Here is a 21234-nt window from a genome sequence, read left to right on the forward strand (position 1 = left end):
TGAAGGCCCATAAACAAAATATTATGACCTTACCATGTAGTCATCAAAATCATCCCTGAAAAGTTTGCTAACAGTAAATGGTTTTAGTGTAAGGGGAATGGGCTATCAAACAATGATATACAGCTTTTAACTTCTAATAAAGTGGAAAGAAGAAATTAAGTAGTATACCTAGCTGCTTACTTTGCCCCACGGTGTTGGATATTTTTAGATTGTTACCTTGGTGTATGGGATTAGTTATGTGCCATATGGACAAGAGTACTTAAACACAAAAGAATGATTAAAAGAAGGATGTCACTGTTAAGTTTTTATTTCCTTCATTAGTTTGTGACAGGGCCATAAAATATCCTCCAGTGCAAACTGTCACATTATGTTAATTGCTCCAAGTAAAAGTCTCAGTTAAAGGCAGTGATTTGAAAGATTCTTATTTTTAAGCTAAGACTGAAGTGCTCCTCTCCTTGATGAGGATGGAGAGGATAGGTAAAGATCAAACCTCACCTTCGGAATCATGAGCCAGATCTCTGTTAATGAATTTTCTTTTCCTGACATTTGTTGGTTTCTCGTTACAATTTCTCCCACGCTGATTCTACAAAGGGAAAGATAAAATCCTTTAAAAAAAATGTAAACCTCAGAAGTCACACACACAAAAGACACATGCATATATAAGTCTGCGGGATCCTTTCCCTAAATAAAAGAATAAAAGTCCATAGTATCCATTCTAATACTCATTTTCAGCGTTCACTTGACGGTGAAAGCTTAGGCTGAGAATTCAGCAACCAGGGAGAGTTGCTTCCCAATGCCAAGCTAACACACTACTACTTATCAGTCATATATTCATGGCATCTCAGCATCAAAACAACATTAAGCAATCACACTTAAAGTCGTTTTTAGCTGGATCAAAGCTAGACTAAAATACCGTGAATTTTTATCTCTCTCATACCACCCCCCAAAACAAAAAATAAAAATAGAGTGGTGAAATTAAAAAAAAAAAAAAAAAAGCCTGAGGAAAAAAATGAGACGATTAAAAAAAAACAAAAACACCCCATGTAAACAAAAAGTGTCAGCATTTGTCTCAACTTCATTCTTTTCAATGTGGCAGACAAACCCAGCCAAAAACTTTGAGTGCAGCAGCTGCTGCTGCCCTCCGTCTCCTCTTCGACTCATCTTGGGCACTTTAATCAGAAAAAAAAAAAAAGGGGGGGGGGTCTTAAAAACAGAACTATGCCTTATCCAAATCACTGAAAGGTAAGCTCATTTTGAAGATTGGGCTTCTAGAAGCAGAGTCGCCCTACAGTGGCAACAAAGCAGATAAAGTATCTGCAATCCCAGCCCCCTTACCCCCTCCCTTCTCATTCTCTCCCTCCTCCCCCCTCCCCCTCTTGGAGTCAAGTTTATAAACAGCAACTTTCGAACTGATCACTCACATTGGTGACCATGTAAGGCACTTGCTGGTCATAAAATCCATCCATTCTGCTTCTCTTCGCAAATCTCAGCTGAGTGTTTTATATTTTGAGCATTTAGCTGGAGATTTCCTCGGGATCTGGACTTCTATCAACCTAGAGGGGAACAAGATGGCTTTTAGGCTTAAAAAAAAAAAAAAAAAGTCATGAATGAAGCTCTTGAATTTGCATAGCTAATTACCCTCCAACAGTCCCATTCACAAAAATAACCCTCCCTACACCGCCTCCTTCACCTGGATCCAAAGAGAGCCAAGAGAGTTCACAATTTACATATTTTCGGCAGTAGCAAAAATCCGAACAAGAGGCGATGTATTTATTTACACTCTCGATGTTTCCCTGCGCGGTCGGTGTAACCCCGGGCAGCTCTGATTCGCAAACGTGTGCAAAACTAGCAATGGCGATCAACGAGACTTGCTTTGCACCTAACGGGACTAAAGAGACGGAGACACCTCTTTCGTAAGGATAGTTTTTGCAACCCACAACCATGCAATTATCTGGAGAGACATAAAAAGTTGTTGGAAAGACCCACCTGAAGGCCACGCTAGGCGAACGGCTGCAAAAAATTCCCTCCAAATTTAATAAAAACATTAATTATTGCCCAGCACTTCCCCTTTGGAAGCCGAAAGCGCCTCTGACAGAGCTCAATTCGGTGGTTTTTCCTCTACTTCTCCTCCAGGGGCCTCCAATCCAAACTGATGGATCGCTGCCTCCCATTGGCTCCGCGTCTCTTTCACAAGATCAGATTTCGAGCTGTCAATCAGGCGGCTTGCTGCCCCTTCTCGTGGATCTCTCGCGCCCCTCTTCCCAGCGGATGCTCCGTGGGCTGCGCAGTATCCACAGCCTGCAAACGCTACGGAGGAAATCAACTGCCTTCCTAACGCGCTGCTTATTGTCCCTGAAGGGACTCTGAAGCCATGTGTATCGAGTCGCTAGTATTCCTTACCGGTGCGTTTCGTCCACTATTGGGCTGATTGCCTCAGTCACTTTTGTTCGGTTCGGGTATATACTCTGAAGTGCGACCCACCAAGCCCATGCCTCCTTACTCCCCCGAATCCTCTCCCTCAACATCTCCAGCACCGTACCTCCCCCCACACACACACTTTTAACCTGATAAGGCGCCCACCTCGGTCCTTAGACTTTTTCCACTAAGCTTTTGGCCCAAATTCTTTGCCCGTTTTTCAACACCCAGCGCCACTTTTTAACGGCCACCCTCAAGTAAAACAAGACCTTATCATTCATGGGACAGTAAAATAATCTATGAGTGAAAGCACTGAGGAATGGCTTGTTAGGAGCGGTTGTGTTGGGAGGGAATTTTAGCAGGACCACAGACCAATCTAGGTGAGGAAAAGTATAAAAAGCAAATGTATCATCCTACACGTGCACGGGGACAAGATGCATCCAGCCCACTGTGGAGGTGGGGGGAGGACCGGGGGGTGGGGAATGGGGTGGCTCGGATATCCTAGGGACCCGCACATTTCCTGAGCTTTTGTTATGTACACACGGAGGTGGAGGGTGTCACTTACTGTACTTGACGCTTTCACTTCCTCTCCAGCTTTTAAACCGCCAGAGCCCGGAGCTGGGGGCGAGCGGTGAAGGGGCTCGAGTTTCAAGGACAATGATTGGGATGTTAAAAAGTGTGGGCTGCAACTCTGAAACCACTTGCCCTGACGCACCTATGAGGCTTGGAGCTGTAAAAAAAAAAGTCGCTTTGGAAGCAGCCTCGGCCCGACAGTAGATGGGAGGCCGTGAGGATGGGACCAGGCACTTAGTGGTGTTGAAATTCTCTTGTGATCCTGATGGCGCTCAGAGCTGAAGACCAAAGGACGTTTCCGGCAGCTGTTCCGCCCGTAGGGAAACGTGCTGCAGTTCTCAATTTCTATTTGAAAGTTTCCTTCCTTAAATGGAACGTGATGGAGACTCATTTACAAGAGAGTGTGAGCCCACAAGACTCCATTCCAGACCCAAGGAGGGAACTAGGAGGGTAAAGATCTATGTAAAAAATATATACATATACATATATATATTTTTTAAATAAACAACAACAGAAAAAGTATTAACTGGGAAACACCCAGTACTTATGAGCAGCAAGGACACCCACGGTGCATTCCGAAACTAGTGAGTACGAGCAGCCCGTGCAAACGCGAGCACCTACAGGCATTTGGGGCGGGAACTGCAGTTTAACCTTGGCCACGGAAGGGTTCCGGGCACAGCCTGGGTCTCCAAGGCTCTGGGGTACATCGAGGGTGCAGTCAGGCGGGGAGCCATTAGCAAGGGTGTCCTGCCGCCCAGCATTCCCAGGATAAACCAGCCTGGGTAACGTGAGCAACAGTTTCCAAAGACCTTCTCAGCGGCCAGAGCCTGACGGGTATCCAGGGCAACCGGGAGGGGGCGGAGCTTCAGGGGAGGCCCCCGCGAGGTGCTCGCCTCAGCCAATAATGTATCGTATGTTCCCAGCCCATTGTTGTGTATTGCTGACCCCGCAGCGCTCCGCTAGGAGATTGGCCGCTTCAAGGGAAGGGGCGGAGCTTCTCCCGCCCCTGCAGCCACCTTTCGGCTCCATTCACAAAATTCCGGCCTTTCCTGGTCACGTGGTTGGGGGCGTGGAGGGGCAGGGGAAATGACACAACAAAGGCCCAAGTTTCCCAAACCAAAAAACTTTTTTCTACCCCTCCATCTCCGCTATAATTCGTCTCTGAACAAATACTATTGGAGGAAAAGGAGGCTTAGGTCTGAGAACAAGAGGAAAGGAACTCAGAAATTAAAGGCTCACGGGGCGACAATCTCAGGGTGCATTTACTACGCGAAAAGCTGGGAAAAGGAGCGGGGAGAAAGCCTAAGGACAGACTACTAACTTGGGCGTCAAGCCATTGCTTTTAGAAGTGCAAAGTTCGATTGCAGATTTCAGTTTTCTCAACCAGCTTCCTGTAGTTTTCGATTTTACCTTTCATTCATCCCACAGTTTCCTTGTTAACTTTTTGAACTTTCATTTAGGAATACTGCAGGATTTTTCTGGCTGACAGTTTTAGTTTCCACTTCCCAAGTCCTCACTCTTTCACAGGCTCCGCTAAGCACTCCCCCTTCTCCCCACCAGCGCTAGACTGGCAAAAAGAAGCTGCGCCCTAATCCTCCGATTTTACTCTGTAGTGAGGGCGGCGGAGGGGCGGGAGTGGGGGGGGGCTCCATAGTTACGCCTTTGGATTCTTTAAACGCACTCAGCTCTTAAGTATTTGATCTGAACAGTAATTGAAAATGATGTTATGTGAATAAGCAGACAGTCAGTCTCGCTACAGCTCAGTTTTGTTGAGACAGCACAATTTTTCTGAGCTAAATGTGCCCCTCTAGCAAGTGAACTATTGGACCATGCTCCTTTCTCCCACTTTTCTTCTGCCCTTTCTCTTTCCTTTTTGTGCTATGATACCTAGTGAAACACTAGCTTTTAGTTTGGCTGCTGTTTATCTTCTGGGTTTGGCACTGGGAAAAAAAAAAAAAAAACAATAGATCTAGATGCCTAACATATTTCAAGGACTGAAAAATTCGTTTTTCAGAAAAAGTTGCCATTGTGGAAAATGTCTATAGAGAGGAAGCTGTTCTATCCACAGAGAGGAACGTCAAAAGTTGCTCAGAATTTCCACTACTTTTGAAAGTGAGTCTTTAAGAAAAATCAGCTTAGTAAATGCCAGTCCTTGAATGGAAAATTTCATTTTGGCAGGATTTCAGGCAAAGAATGGCAGAGAAGAGGCCAAGAGGCTTTGACATTTATTTACTCGTATTTTGAAATCCCATTTGGGTTTTGAAATAGAAGCTCTTGAGAGAAAGCCCCCACCTTAGAAAAAAAAATTCATATCCAAGTTTGGAAAGATTTTAACTTTCATATAAGCTACTTAAATCTTTACAGTTCCTTTGCTGTTATTTAATAAAATAAAATAACATTCTTTAGTGGCTTTTCTGCAGTTAACTTATTATAGCATTATACTGAAAATGCATGATGTTAAATGATGAGTTTCTAAAAGCAGCAAAAAAAGAAAAAATATATTTCTTGTTTTAAATTATTAATATGATTAAAATTAAATAAAATTTGTTCAAATTGGGTTGATTATTAAGTAAAATAGTAACTTTTATCATTTGTTTCTTAAAAATATATAAAGCAAATTGTTTATGGCCTAGTTTGCACAAAGCTACATCAAATAGGTAAGAAAAAAAAATCAACTACTAAGTAGCCAAATGTGCAAAGGAAATAAACAGATGACTATAGTTCCAAAAGAAAACTTAGAGACCTGCCAAAATGGTGAAAGATAATTAATAGCTTAGTGGCCGCCCTGTGAGAAGAACAAGCAGGGATTTGATGGGAGGGTGGAGCCTAGGAAGAAGGGAAGGTATCAAAGAAACTGAAGGTCTTGGGTCTAACTATCAAACCTGCCATTATCAGCCTGGGGCTATCTGCAAACTTCCCAAGAAGAGGAAAGGCAAACACATGATTTAAAAAATCTTAATTATACAAGAAGTCAGAATATTATGCATTTAAAAAATAAAGAATATTGGCCCCACATCAGGCTCCTTGCTTGGAGAGGAGTCTGCTTCTCCCTCTGCCTGCCACTCCCCCACTTGTCCTCTCTCTCTCCCTCTCTGTCAAATAAATAAATAAAATCTTTAAAAAAATAAATAAGAAAGAATGTTAAAAAATTTTGTACTACCCAGGGATGTCAGTATTGGGATAAGGGGGCACTCACATATATTGCTGGTCAGAATGTGACTTTATGCAACATTTTTAAAGTAATTTTAGAGTATCTACTAGATCCTAAAATTGGACCCCATAATCTGATTTGGAATCTACCCTATAAAACTAAAAGCAATGTGCATAAGAATGTTTGCTGAAGTATTATTTAGAGAGGGAAAAATTTAGAAGCAATTTCAATTCCCATCAATAAGGGAATGGTTTCTGTTTTGAAGTTTTTATTTTCCCTCCTGAGAGTTTAGTTTCAGGTGTGCAGGACGGTAACAACACTTCTATACCCGCTGCTCTTCACAAGTGCACTCTAATTCCATCACCGGCTCAATCCAGTCTCCCTCAGCCCTCCCCTCTGGTAACAATCGGCTTATTCTCTATAATTAAGAGTGTTTCTTGACTTGTCTCTCTCTCATTTATTTTTCTATACTTGTTTGTTTCTTAAATTCCACATGAGTGAAATCATATGGTATTTGCCTTTCTCTGACTTATATTACTTAGCGTTATACTCTTTAGCTCTATCTGCGTCATTACAAATAGCAAAATTTCATCCTTTTTTATGGCTAATAGTCCACTGTTTAAAAAGCTTCTCCACAATGAATGAAACAATGAACAAAACTAAAACACAACCTGTGGAATGGGAGAAGATATTTGCTAATGACATATACAGTGAAGGGTTACTATCCAAAATATATAAAGAACTTAAAGACTCAACACCCAATAAGCAAATAATCCAATTAAAAATGTCCAGAAACATGAACAGACATTTCTCCTAAAAAGACTTTCGGATGGCCAACTAACACATGAAAAGATGCTCATCACTGATCATCAGGGAGATGCAAATCAAAACCTCACACCTGTCAGAATAGCTAAACTCGACAACACAAGAAACAAGTACTGGGGAAGATTTGGAGAAAAAGCAGCCCTGGTACTTGACTGGTGGGAATGCAAACTAGTGTGGCCACTGTGGAAAACAGCATGGGGCTTGCTCAAAAAGTTTAAAAAAAAAAATAAACTACCTTATGATTCAGCAATGGCACTATGGGTATTTACCCAAAGAATACAAGAAAACTAATTCAAAGGGATACATGCACCCTTATGTTTACAGCAGCATTATGTAAAATAGTCCAACTATGAAAGCAGCCGAGTGTCCATCAATTGATTGATGCATGTCTAAAGAAGATGTAGTATAGATAAGGGGATGATTTTTAAAAAGTATTATAGTTTCATGTTTTGAAGTTCAATTTTGGTTGTGTCGCTGTTAAAAAGTATGCAATGTCCTTGGTTCACAAACTTAAGATTGCATAAGAAACTCCATGTTAAAAATTTGGATTCCTGGGTGGATCCATAGAGTTTCTAATTCAGTACGCCTGAGCTGGGGCCCAGCAAACACATCACATACAAATCTGGTGGCAGGGCATTTTGTTATAATTGGTTTCTGAATCTTTCTTGAGAAACCTGGATTGGACTTCTACTAAAATCCAAAGGGAGGCATACATGTTTATTAGCAAGGACATGTTTGGCTTGACCCACAAAATGTTGACCCTCATGGGGAAATCACTGTCAACTTCTAAAATTCAGATTTCCAGTACTGCATGACAAATGAGAGCATGTAATAACACTGAGCCCAAATTCCTTCATGGCTACAGTAGCTGGAACTGAACATTGTTACTCCTTAAGGGGTAAAGGAGCATGGGCTCTCAATTTTACTATGGTCCACATTCTTCCCCAATTCATTTTTTTCTTGTTAATGTTACCCAGATGAGCCCTGTGAGCATTTGCATGTGTCAACCCTGATTCCCAAGTGGCTTAACATGTCAAGTGAAAAAAGCATGAGACAGAATAAAGAGAGTAATATATAATCTTTTTGTTCAAAACTGAAAATAAAGCACATAAAGGTATACATATATACACATACAAAATACACATACACACACACACACACATACACACACACACAGACACCATAGTTTCTCAACATTGTTTCATTACTGCCCCTTAAGGAAACTTTTCGGGCATTTTTTATCCCTAACTGCCCTCTCATTAAATTTTAATATCAGAAATATACTGTGTATCTGTTCATGTCCTGTATTTCTTTGGAGAGTCACAAACTATTATAATACTTAACAGCTATTCCTCCAAGAATGCATTTTCAACACTTGGGGGCAATATCACCCCCACTGAGTATGTACAATATATATCTATGCTTCTTTTTTCTTTCTATAGATACTATATTTATCTAAACATGTTGATTTTTTTTTTGATCATCAAAAAGGATACAACCATTTCTATTTTTAGTCACATGTACCTCTAGTAGATCTGATTAATGTGAAGTAAAAGGTAACTGAATTTTTCTCCTAGTACTTATAGGGGTTGGTTACAATATGCATGTATTACAGTCAAGTTTTTTACACCACTGAAAGAATGAATGAATTAGTAGTTTAGATTAGAATTAGTTTTGTAAGAACCGAAGAAGTTTCCATTTGTAGAAGGTCAATATATGTAGGTAGTCAGGGATCATAACTTTTAAATGATACATAATTTGGAATAATTATGCTTATAAGCAAAGAACAAAATACAAATCCTAACCTTTCCTTTAGAAAGATGACACCTTACATTTTTAAAAACCAAAAGCATGGCATTGGTAACTTTCAAACAAACAGCAAAAATAAATAAAATAAAATAAGTAAATTAAATTAAAAAGAATAAAACAGCAACAAAGTTCACCAATCTCTACTCTTACAGTTGTTTTCTGGACCACAACAAGAAATGGAGATACGGTTGCTATACTTTCCCCAAATGTAAAAGATGGATTAGTTAACAAAGACAAAAAGGGTTCTAAAGGTCCATTTTAGAAATTGACTTTTATTCCTCTGGGACACAACTTGAGAACACTCAAAATACCTAACAAGCTAACCTTTTATGTGTATTAGACATTGGGAGGAATAGTATTTCCAGGCTGGCTTCCCAAGGTAACCTCCTCTAGAAAGTCTTCCTGGAAAGAGTTTGTTTTACCCAATTATGATCCCCAAAGGAGAATTAGGAGAATTCCTCCTTCGTGGCTCTCAAAGGTGACATTTTTCCATAGCTCCAAATTATGTATAAATATTTCTTACTGCCTTTGTTTGATAAACTCCTTAGGATCTTGATTACAATTGTGTCCTTAGTCATTGACACAGAGAAGGTGTCAAATGCTTGCTGGAGGATGAATGGATATCCAGTAAATGGATAGCATGCTCCTGAACTGCCTTGCTCTACAAATATAAACAAATTTCAAATATTTAAGCAATGTTATGAGCAATGACTTTCTGAAAACAAAAATCTGTTGGGCAATTGGCAAGGGCTGACTACCTGAGTAGAAATGGCTTTTAGATTAAAATTTGCTCTAAAAATGAAACAAGATGAAACCAGAGAGGGAGACAAACCATAAGAAACTCTTAATCTCAGAAAACAAACTGAGGGTTGCTGGAGGGGAGAGGGTGGGACAGATGGGGTGACTGGGTGATGGACATTGGGGAGGGTATGTGTTATGGTGAGTGCTGTGAATTGTGTAAGACTGATTAATCACAGACTGGAACCCCTGAAACAAATAATACATTATATGTCATTAAAAAAAAAAAAAGAAGAAGAAAAGAAAAGAAAAGAAAATTAAAAGCTACACTCAACTGAATATATTTCTCACATTTGTAGGTTTAGCTCATTTAGAAACAACAATAACAACATTCTTTGTGATTTCTAAAGCAGTGATATTTATGGGGCCAAAAGCAAAGTATCTGAAATATATAATTCAGAATCATAGCTTGTACAAATATGACCTTTTTAAAAATTTATTAAATGAAGGGTTTGTACTCGATGCCCTAGAACCCTTTTGAAAGCAACCCCCTGACTTTCTTACTTTTAATCAACCACAGTACAGGAGAAAAAAACCAGTATAATAGAAAGAGGGTTGGTCTCAGAGGGTCATGGATTTGAATTATTGGCTCCAACACAAGGCAAATCACCTTATCTTTCTAGGTCTCAGTTTCCACATCTATATAATGGATATAAAATCTATTTTCCAAAATTGCTGTGGGGGAGAAACGAGCTGATGTATTTAAACTGCAGAGTTGGTACTCCATAAAAGTCACGTTTCTTATCTGTTGGAACTTTACTCTGATGTCAGACAACACATCTCAACTCTCAGTTAATCCTCATTGATGCCATTATTTATATTACTGTGACCTTCTGGATGACTTTTAGAAATGTCCTTGACACCTGGGAACACTCAGCCTGACTTCCTACCCACGTTTAAAACAATTTTCTACCTTCGCATCTATGTGAGGACCAATTCTTGGTCTCTAATAATTATCCTCCTCAGGTGAGGGACTGACACAGCAGAACCTCCCCTGGTCTCTGGTGGTTGGCTCGCTTGACGCCTGACACAAGAGGCCAGTCTTCTTGCCTCTATGATCTCATTATAGGGTTCAAAAAGTCTAGCATGGTAGTTGAAGGAGAGAGAGAATTGACAAGAAAGCACAACAGAGAAAGTAATCTCAAGAAAGTAAAATAGAATAGATGCCCAAAACAGAACAGTTTCTAAAAAGGAGGCAAAAGAATAGCCTCATGTCTGTAACTTCCTTAAAACCTAGAAAGTCTTCCTTGAATGAGGGTCACCAATGATACTTAAGTCAGATTCTTGGTATTTGAAGAACAATGTGTCTTTGAACTTCGTAATAGTGATTTCACTTCTTTGTGATGTTCCTGAATTCCCTTTTATATTTAAAATGTTCCTTTTGTCCTGAATTCCTTCTCAAGTTTAAAAATAGCCGTTTGACTACAGGCATTTCATGTAAGCACATCAAAGAAAGCTACAAATCTTCTTTGTATCTGTATGACACACTCTAAATAAAACTCAGGTTTTTATTCCTGGTTCACTTTTATATTCTAAATTGAAGTTACACCCTGTTTCCATTCTGTCAAATATTATCAATGCTTATTAGTTTATCAAATATATTTCAGGGCAACACAGTCCACCCAGAAAAAAAGTTAATCATGAATGAAAGCCTTACCTTTGTTAGGAAAGATGGGTGTCATTTGAGTCAATGAAGGAAGCCATTATTAGAAAGGCATTCAGGAAGCAAAACCCCATGGCCTCAGGTGTGTGTATGGAGGAGACCTAAAAACAATTTAGCATTTAGAGTTGGAACATACACACATTCTCACACACACCCCCCAAATCCACTCAGAATTCTTAAAATAATAAATGTTATCAGTTAAAATAGAGGAAAAAGCCATGACATTCATTATAGTTATTTATATATTGTTGTTATTTGAATCATTTGTGACACAATTGAAGATACCAGTGCTTGATTCTGGATGATGTAATCTTACAGCAGGAAGAAGCATTGGTAGGTAGCTCACCTAGTTTGATATCAGCACCATAACAAGTCTTATTCTCCAACACATCCAGCCATACTTAATAAGAATTTGTTAACTTACTTAAGCCTTCATTATCTAATAAAATCGTCAAGAACACTCCACACCATTGTTTCTCAAACTAACTGCCCTGAAAGACTCATTACTTATCTATACTGTGTAACAAACACCCTCCAAATTTAATAGCGAAAATCGACTGACGATTATTATCTCACAGTATCTCTCAATCAAGAATCTAGAAACAGCTCAGTTGGGTGTTTCTGGCTCAGGGTCTCTTTTGAGACTGTAGTCAAGCTGTGGGCTAGAGCTGCAGTCATCTGGAGGGAAATCTGCTTCTAAGCTTGCTCATGTGGTGGTTGGCAGTCCCAGATCCTTGTGACTACAGGCTATAGAGCTTAGTTTTTCACCACAAGGGTTTCTCCGTAGGGCTGCTGATGACATGGCTTCCCAAGTGCAAATAACCCAAAAGACAGAAAGCTCGAGATGGAGGCCCCAGTCTTTTATGTCCTAGCCTTGCAAGTCACAAATGATCACTTCTGCTCTATGCTATTGGTCACAAAGACCAATCCAATGTGAGAGAGGGATGGCACAAAGCAGTGAATATCAGGAGGCTGTCATCATTTGGGGACCATTTAAAGGTCTCTATGAGACTTTTTTTTTTTAAGATTTTATTTATTTATTTATTTGAGAGAGAGAGAGAATGGGCAGGGAGGAGGGTGGGGGGGAGGGGCAAGGGAGAAGCAGGCTCCCCGCGCAATCCCAGAGCCCTAAAATGATGACCGGAGCCTACGGCAGATGCTTAACCTACTGAGTCACCCAGGTGCCTCATAAGGACATTTTTCTCTTAAAAATATCCAATCTATCAGAGTCAACAGATTTATTTGCCATTCGAATGTATTCAAAATGGCTTCCAAAATTAGACGTAAGGCTCTACGGCAACAAGGGCTTTATCTTATTTATGGCTGTATTCCTACACATAGTTGAGTGATGTCTTGAAAGGTTTAGTAAAAACATCCTATTTTTAAAGCTGTTAAACCAATGTTCCAGGCTAAATATTTGCATCCCCCTCAAAACACCTATGTTGAAGCCCTACCTGGAATGTGATAGCATTGGGAGAGGAGGCCTCTGGGAAGTAATTTGGGTTAAATTAGATCGTGAGAGTGGGGCCTCAAGACAGATTAGGGGCTTTAAAAGAATAGAAAGGGATTTCTCTCACACACACCCCCCATTTCTCTCCCTTCCCTCCCTCAGTCCCTCTCTTCTTCCCTCCTTCCTGCCTTCCCTCCCCAAATGTCCCTCCTTTCCACCCTCTCCCCTCCCCATGCCCCCCTTCCCCCTTCACAAGCAAGCCATGTTGGCACATAGGAAAAAGCCAGGCTATGAAGAGAGAGCCCCAGAACACGACCATGCTGGCACCATGATATTTCCAATATTTCCAATATTAAGAACTGTGAGAAAATAAGTGTCAGACACCTATCCTATAGTATTTTATAACAGCAGCCTGAGCAGACTAAGACACAAAGGAAATCGAGAACTTAGAGGAACAATACCATTTAGGGATTTAATACTCCGGGGTTGGGATATGTCTAATAATAACTAAATCCCTTATGCTGAAGTTCGAATGTATTTCCTACTATTAAATTCTCTATTCAGTATTCATTACCACAGTGTACCAGGCAGTGTCTTACATGAGAAGTGCACAGATCATACAGCACCCCCAACCAAATGGGAAGCATAAACTAAAAGTAGAGATACAAGAGCAACAAAACACCCCTTTGGAAGGGCCTTTCATGACATGCTCCCATGGTTCTCCTACTCACTCTCTCTAGCAAATTAATCTGTCTTATTTTCATCATAGGATTCAGCTTGTATAAGATTTTCCAACTCGTGTACATATGTGTCCTAGTTTTTGTTTCCTTCCTGACCCCTCCTCTCTCCTCCTCTGCCTACCACAAGTTGTAAGCTTTAGAAAGTAGGGTGGATCCCAGTGGTCTTAAGGATTGTTTACAAGCCTGCCTAAAACTGGCTCAAACTAAGCATGCACCATGTACCCCTTGAATGAATACAGTTAATTAGAAGCATGTTCAAGGCGAAATGGAATCTTTCACTCTCTTCTATAAATCCTGTCTCCGAATGTCCATGACAGGGACCTCAAATTCCACTTTTTCTTGTTTATGCTTTCGCTTAGGGTCTTGCCTCACAGGCTCACAGGCTTTGTTCTGCCACCGAGTCCCCTTCTGCTAGATTCTGCAATTGTGTGGAGCCACAGAAGGAGCCCAATATTCTTGCTTCTGTGCAGTGATTCTGCTTTTATCATTTACATTACTTAATTTAGTTTGGAACTAAGTGATGTCAATGGGAGTTTTGCATGAATAAGGATGGCAAATGAATCTGTTCCAATTAAATGGAAATTAAAGAGACATTTTCGAGGACGTTTATTCTAAAAATTGATCTGCTTTGCAATTAGTCTCATGTAAAATTATTTTTTCAGTAGTCATGGAAATCACAGGTAGCCCACTAACCCAGGATGAGTAAAGTAGACAATTTCCTCAGAATTATAAAAACTTGAATGGGAAAAATGTTTTGTTTTGTTTTTAATTAGAATTTGTTGTTGTTGTTGTTCATTTTTAACTGTTCTCATTTGTGAAACATAGGAGGTTGAGGGATGAGTGGGAAGAAACACTGAGCTCTGCTCTGGGCACTGAGCACTTTATATATTGCTTGATTTTCTCATGAGGTCTTGAGAACAGCACTAGCACTAGCAGTATTAGTGGCCCTTTTTAAAGTCAAGGAAACCCTGAACTTGATTATTTTGGGATCGCTTGAGGGCCTTTATGATTTCCTGGAACTGTCCCATCATGCAACCTTTGACAATCTGTTGTTCTTACAAAGTATGCTTTTCCAAATACACACTTGATTTTTAGGTTCAATCACTGAACAAGCTACCCACCTACTTTTATACCTTCCATTTCCCTCTGCTGAAAAAAATCTGTTTACTGGGTTAGGAAAATCCACAGAAAGGGATACACTATGAGAGCAAGCCTCCTGCTAACCTACACCTCCTGGAGGTTAGCCTTGGTGAGAAAAAGCTGAAGACAGTGCGGTCCCTAAGTACTTCTAATTTCACACATATGCTAATGATGCAGGTTAACCAAGCCCCCCTGAATAAAATGAATCTGCCTAACAAGTCAAGTCTCAAAACTGCTTAGGTATATGTGGCAAAGTAAACATTAAATCTGAAGCATTATTTCCAATAACAATTATAAAGCTTGATTCACATAAAGATTCACATTCATGATTTGGTGAGTGCTGTGAAGTGTGTAAACCTGGTGATTCACAGACCTGTAAAAAATAAAAAATTTAAAAAAAAAAAAAAAAAGATTCACATTCAGAAATGTGGGGCAACTTTATAAAGTCTGATAAAGTTTCTTCAATAAAATGGGCATCTCTGTGAAACAATTCAAATAAATAAATAAATAAATAAATAAATGGAAATAAAGTCAAGGAAACCGATACTCAAAAAAGGGAAAGGATTCACCCACAAGTCATAGAACCAGTAAGCAGAGAAACAGAGACATAAACCTCAGGTCATTCAACTCCCATTCACCTCAAGACAAATGAATGAATGGATGCTGAAGAATTGTGCAAGTCTGGTTTCAAGTACTTTCTAAGTGTAGTCTTGATGACTGTGATTACACAATAAAGTGAACACAGTTCTCAAAGTTTGTCCTGAGGGAAGGATGTTATCTTGGAACACTAATAGGTGTTGTGGGGCAGGGGGGTGCTGTGCTGGGGTAAGTTTAAGAAATGCTGAGTTGAATGCAATTAAGTTAATTTAAACTAAAATAAAACAAATATCCCGTTGGCACTTACCAGAGCCTTTAATATGAGAAGGTTCCCAGTGAACTAAATTTCAGTGGAGGTGGTTTAGGGCCACCTAGAGTTGGGGATGGTGAGGGGTTGGGGTTGAGACCGAGTAAACTTATCAAAAGTGTTTGAACACCTACTATTTTTCCCTGGGAGAACATTGTATAGGACTAAAGCTCTATGGATTCAAGTGGGTGAAATACTTGTGTTAATTTTCTGAGCAAAAACAAAGCAACAAAGCAGCAGTAGGAGTCGACCCCAAGGGCTACTAATTCTATTGATTTAATATCACCATGTGGACATAAAAGACATTCTTTCCTAAGAAATGGTTACAATAGGAATAGGAGAAAATTGCTATTGATTAGTATTGATGAAATGATACTTGCATTTCCATTTTTGTTCCATTTTTGGGTTTTTTTAGTTTAGTTTTGTTTTTTTTTCTGTAGTGCCCTAAAGCTATCAGTCTCTCTGGCACCTTGAGCCTTAATGAGCTCATTCAGGAAAAAAGAGAAATTGTTTGTCATGTGGAATACCAGAGCATCTTTTATAAAGAGTTGGGGGTTCTTGAGTAGTTCATCAGTTTGGTTCGATTGGGGATTGGTAAAATTAAAACAAAAACAAAAACAAAACAAAACTATGTAAGTGCTAACATAAAGTTAACAGTCTTTATTTTGCCAGATAAGAACCCAAAGAATATCAGAAAAGGCATGGGTGCGGGTGGGTAGATATCAGTGGAGAAAGGGGAAATACCTTTAACTCTAAAATTCTTTTATAAAGGAAGAATACATTGTAATGAAACATTTTTAAAATACAAAGAGCATATAGGTGAAAAAGTTCTAAGAATTATTTACTACGATCTCATACTGTCTATGCATTATATATGTATGTATATGTGTGTGGGGGTGCCTTAGTCTCTTCAAGCTGCTAAAACAAACATTCCCTGGCTGATTTATAAACATTAAGACTACAAGTCCAGGATTAGGGCACCAATATGGTCATGTCCCTCTTCTGGATCACAAATTGCCTACTTCTCTTGTATTCTCACACAGCAGAGGGTGGACACAGGCAGCATTCTTGCAACTTTTACAAGGATGTTAATCCTATTCATGAGGGCTTTACCCTCATGACTTCATCTAATTCTATTTATTTCCCTAAGGCCTGACTTCCTAATACCATCATATTGGTGGATAGGATTTCAACATATGAATTTGGGAAGGACATAAATATGCAGACCATAATAACTTGTGAAAAGAGTTTACTGTGTAGGCATTCGACTGTGAGCCAGAAGTGGAAAACCACTATCCTAATGTCAATCCCCAAACCAAAGTATGGGCCCCTCAATCTCTTATTTTAAACCCTCATTATTTTTCAGAGCACAGAAAAGAAATACATACCTCAATGCACTGCATATTATATAACACTTAAAGGCTATGGAATTCTGGAATGTTACATAGCACTATTTCTCCAATAAAACATGAATATTCGCAAAAAAATAAAGTAAATGTAGACTGTAACAAGGCTTGATATCAGTACAGGTAAGGATACAACGTTTAAACTACCTTTTAACTTTCAGAGTATTTTCAGATCTATGTCATCAATCCCCAACCCCCACCCCCAAATATGGCTCTCCATTGAATTAATGAGGCTCAGTGAAACAACTTATTTGATTTCAGTCTTATGTTTTGTGAAATTGACCTCAGCTACATTTTATTGTCTACAAGCACTTTCTCTTATGATTCTAGGTATGCGGTTTAGCAGTAAACTTAATCCCTTTTGGTTGGGAAGAAATGATGGAATGCCATTCACTGGGAAAAAGGAAGAGTGCTAAATAATAAGTAGGTAACTACAGAAGAAAATTATTTCCACAACTAAACTGAAGAATGTGTATCTGTGAACTTTATTTATTAATGAGAGGCAGCATAGCACAGCAGTTAAGAACATGGCTGTAGTTTGACATCTGTGGGCCCTAAATGCTTTTGCTTTCATGGGCTACTTCCTACACTGAAGAAAAAATTTTTATTTATATATATATATGTATATACACATACATATATAATTTTATTGTTATTTTTAAGTCTGTTGGCATAAGAAATCATCATGTATTCAATATTATTACATTCATATTTATTATATAATCAATGTTACTATGTTAACTTTTTACTTCTGATTTTTGAAGAAATTCAAATTGAAACATTTTTGTGACCCCCTAAAATATGGTGAGCCCTTGGCACTGTTTGTATGCTTAATGGAGAAGTCAGTCCCTGTAAGGAACAAAGATTCTGGAGCCAGACTGCATGGGTACAAATCATGCCTTCTCTGCTTAACAGATGGGTGATGTGTGGTAAGTTACTTTACTTTCCCGGGCCTTCATTTATTTTGTGAAATGGGGAAAATAAAATATCTACATCACAGTGTTGATAAAAGGATAAAAGAAATTATCTTTTGTCAAACAGATCAATGCTTGTCACATTCACTTTCTCTCAGATTATATACATTTGATTATTTTAAAAAATTTGATATCACAGCTGAAATTTTTCTGAATGGAAACAAGCTGCTTCTTGCCTAGTAAGACAAATAATAATAAAAAAAGATAACGCTGGATTCAGCTGAGAGAAAATGGGAGGGGAAGAAGACATTAAGAAAGGATACATTCCTGGGGCTAGGCTGCCTGATTCCAGAGCTTGCTTCTGTCACTTAATAGCTGTGTGTGATCCTAGGCAGGTTGTTTAATCTAAGCACTGTTTTGACACTTTTGAAATGTAGATTAAAAATAGCATTCATGGGGCGCCTGGGTGACTCAGTGGGTTATGATCTCAGGGTCCTGGAATCGAGCCCCGCATCGGGCTCTCTGCTCAGAAGGCAGCCTGCTTCGCCCTCTCTCTCTGCCTGCCTCTCTGCCTACTTGTGATCTCTCTCTATCAAATAAATAAAGAAAATCTTTAAAAAAAAAATAGCACGCAGCTTACAAGGTTATTGTTGGCTTCAATGACTGCTTAATGATATACTTAATAATAGTGGGTACATAATAATAAAACCAACACTTATTTTTATTTCTTTATAACTTTTCCACTTCTCCCTTTTTATTGCAACCTTTTTTGGGAATCCGGCTCACAATTCCAATTATACGGAGCGACAGCAGTCAATAGGGAGACTAGAGTGTATGAAGAAATACGAAACTTGAACACTAAGGAAGTCCTACAATATAAATAAAAACTCTATCATTAAAAAATTATCTTTCTTGGGGCGCCTGGGTGGCTCAGTGGGTTAAGCATCTGCCCTCAGCCCAGGTCATGATCCCAGGGTCCTGGGATGGAGCTTCGCCTTGGGCTCCTTGCTCAGCGGGGTGTCTGCTTCTCCCTTTCCCTCTAACTCTCCCTCTGGCTCATGCTCTTGCTCGCTCACTCTTTCAAATGAATAAATAAAAAAAATTAAAAAAAATCTTTCTCACCATTCTTTCACTAATCTCCACAAACACAAATCCTTTCTTAATTTGTATTATCAATTTAGCTATTACTAAAAAAAGGGGGGACAGTCAGGGAAGTAGGAAGAAAAAAATTGGGATTTGGAAAAGAAATGCTAAGTGTAAGTTCCAACTAATATGCTATACGTATTATTGGTTCTAAAGAAGAATCTCCGATAAATGACCATTATCAAGAAGAACTGAAACATTTATATGTAAGCCAGTCCTTAATATTTACAAGATAAAATAATATTTGGGGAGAAAAATACAAATGAAGGCCCATGTAAGTGTGGGGCTCTGAAAAGTGATGCATCCCCTCTTGTGTTAGGACAGAACTACTTAGATGTTTCATTATTCTCTCCTAGTCTCCCACACTTTTTTTTCCCCAGGCAAAGAACTTTATTAACCTTGTTTCAAACTTTATTCCCAGGCTTCCTCAGTTTAATTAGCTGCAAAGAATGAATTGTGTGTAAGCAAAAACTGAAAAGAGCTGCAGTGTCCAAGGGGCCTGGGTTTAAAAATATTAGAGATCTAGATTTATCAGAGCCATGAACAAAATTTATAAGGCAGTCATAATATAAGATAGCAGCTTCCCAGTAACTTCTTCAAGTTTTCCCTTCTTCAAAAGTTGACTCAATTCAGTTTGCCTCATTCTTGGAAGCTTCATCAAAATTCTCCACAAAATGTGGAACTTCATCATCATCATTATCCTCTCTGGTACCAAATGGGGCTTTTCCTCCCACAGACTGTGTAGGCAGAGCTTCAGCCAGTCTTCTTCAGCTAGTCAGACTGTCTGCACCAACTTGGTTTAAGATACTGGGAAGCATGTCTGTCAGCGGCTTTGTCTCAGCGTGGTCTATGATGGAGAAAGTGTTCTCTGCCAGCGATATCTGAACTGTGGGGTTGTCAGAATGGATCACTGTTCCTTGGTTTGTGAACATATTCACTTCTTCAATACCAGAGATATTATTTATCCCTGACTTCTTTAGGGAGAACTGAAGGGTTTTTTTTTTTTTTTTTTTTTTTTTTTTTTTTTTTTTTAATCATCTGCTATAGCCATTCTATGAGCCATCAACTTTCTTCAAGCAGTCCCTTTCCCACCAGGGCACACTTGTGCTTGCAGTTTGGTAAATTTCACTTGGTTCATGATAGTTTCTTTCATATTGTTGGAGCAGAAATGGGACTGCGTGGGGGAATAGGGTTGGTGCTTAGGGAGTCTCAGGTGGACCAGCTGAGATTAGGTGCACACAGGCGGGGGAGCAAGATGGCAGCTAGAGTTCTCATGAACTTTTACAAATGAAAGTGGTAGGATGAATATGTGTGTTTCTTATTCATAATCTCATTTTAATGGTTGGCTTGTGTTCAACAAAAGTCTCTAATTCAATGAAGTGGCATATCTTTAATGGGAGAATAACAAAGAATGGGAATTTGCATTTCCTGTTTGATAAAATGAATACAATATATGGAATTAGGAAATGCCTATTAATATTGTCAGGAGGTGATTTATGTACTATTACAAAAGATTTCCTTTCCAATTGAAGTCCTATAGACTGGCATTTTCTAAAAAGAAGAGTTGAAAATTTTAAATCAAAGTTTATTCAATTTCTGTGTGTATGTAAATATAAAATTACTTTTTAAAATATGGGGCAAAGCAAAGTATTTAGAACATATTTGTCTATTTGTATGAGATTTTCCTACAATTTGACTGCTTAACTTATTTTTTGTGGGTTAAGGAAACCAAGGATGACTTCTCTGGTGATGTAAAAATTTCATAGACACTTCATAAGACAGGCTGCATCCCACCATGGTATTATTTGGGGTTATTCATACTTGTAGTTAGCTATTTGTATTATCATTTCTTTGGGGGAATGGGTGAAAACTTACAGGATAGAAATTCTTGTACTTCCACAAGCACAAAGTGTAACCAGGAAGTTTTACTGAGAGAATTATTTTTGTAAGAGATTTTATCCATTTATTTGAGAGAGAGAGAGAGAGAAAGATCACAAGCAAGTAGGGAGAGTAGAGGGCAAAGCAGACTCCCCTCTGAGCCCCTGGCTCAGTCCCGATGTGGGACTCGATCCCAGAACCCTGGAATCATGACCTGAGCCAAAGGCAGATACTTAAATGACAGGGCCACCCAGGTGCCCAGGATTAATCATTCTGACTTAATTTTCATAGACTGAAAGATAATGGCTTAAGATTCTTTATGTTCTAGACTTGACATTGCCTACTCTCTCTAACTCTGTGAAACTCATTTAATGATGTCTCTGCTTTAGCTTTTCTAACTATAAGACAGAATTACTAACTTTTTT

The 21234-nt window shown here is 39.1% G+C and overlaps 1 protein-coding gene and 1 pseudogene across 8 annotated transcripts in view; both read right to left on the reverse strand.

Moving 5' to 3' along the window:
* Window positions 1–21234, reverse strand: part of ETV1 (ETS variant transcription factor 1) — a 249818-nt gene that overhangs the window by 90998 nt on the left and 137586 nt on the right. For 3 of the 8 annotated variants that reach the window (XM_013051699.2, XM_013051701.2, XM_045062743.1), the window contains 4 exons: window positions 11229–11335; window positions 1691–1888; window positions 1422–1553; window positions 496–583 (listed from right to left, as the gene is read on the reverse strand). In XM_013051699.2, coding sequence (XP_012907153.1) covers window positions 496–583; window positions 1422–1466 — 133 coding nt within the window. In that variant the 5' untranslated portion in view covers window positions 1467–1553; window positions 1691–1888; window positions 11229–11335. Of the gene's footprint in view, window positions 1–495; window positions 584–1074; window positions 1187–1222; window positions 1299–1421; window positions 1554–1690; window positions 1889–1986; window positions 2668–11228; window positions 11336–21234 lie in introns of those variants that run through there. The other 5 variants (XM_004743412.3, XM_013051702.2, XM_004743413.3 and 2 more) reach the window with 5 other exon arrangements.
* LOC106004914 lies at window positions 18916–20930 on the reverse strand (annotated as a pseudogene).

The sequence above is a fragment of the Mustela putorius genome, unplaced genomic scaffold (assembly GCF_011764305.1).
Source record: "Mustela putorius furo isolate JIRA1106 unplaced genomic scaffold, ASM1176430v1.1 tig00003845_pilon_pilon_pilon, whole genome shotgun sequence".
NCBI lineage: Eukaryota > Metazoa > Chordata > Mammalia > Carnivora > Mustelidae > Mustela > Mustela putorius.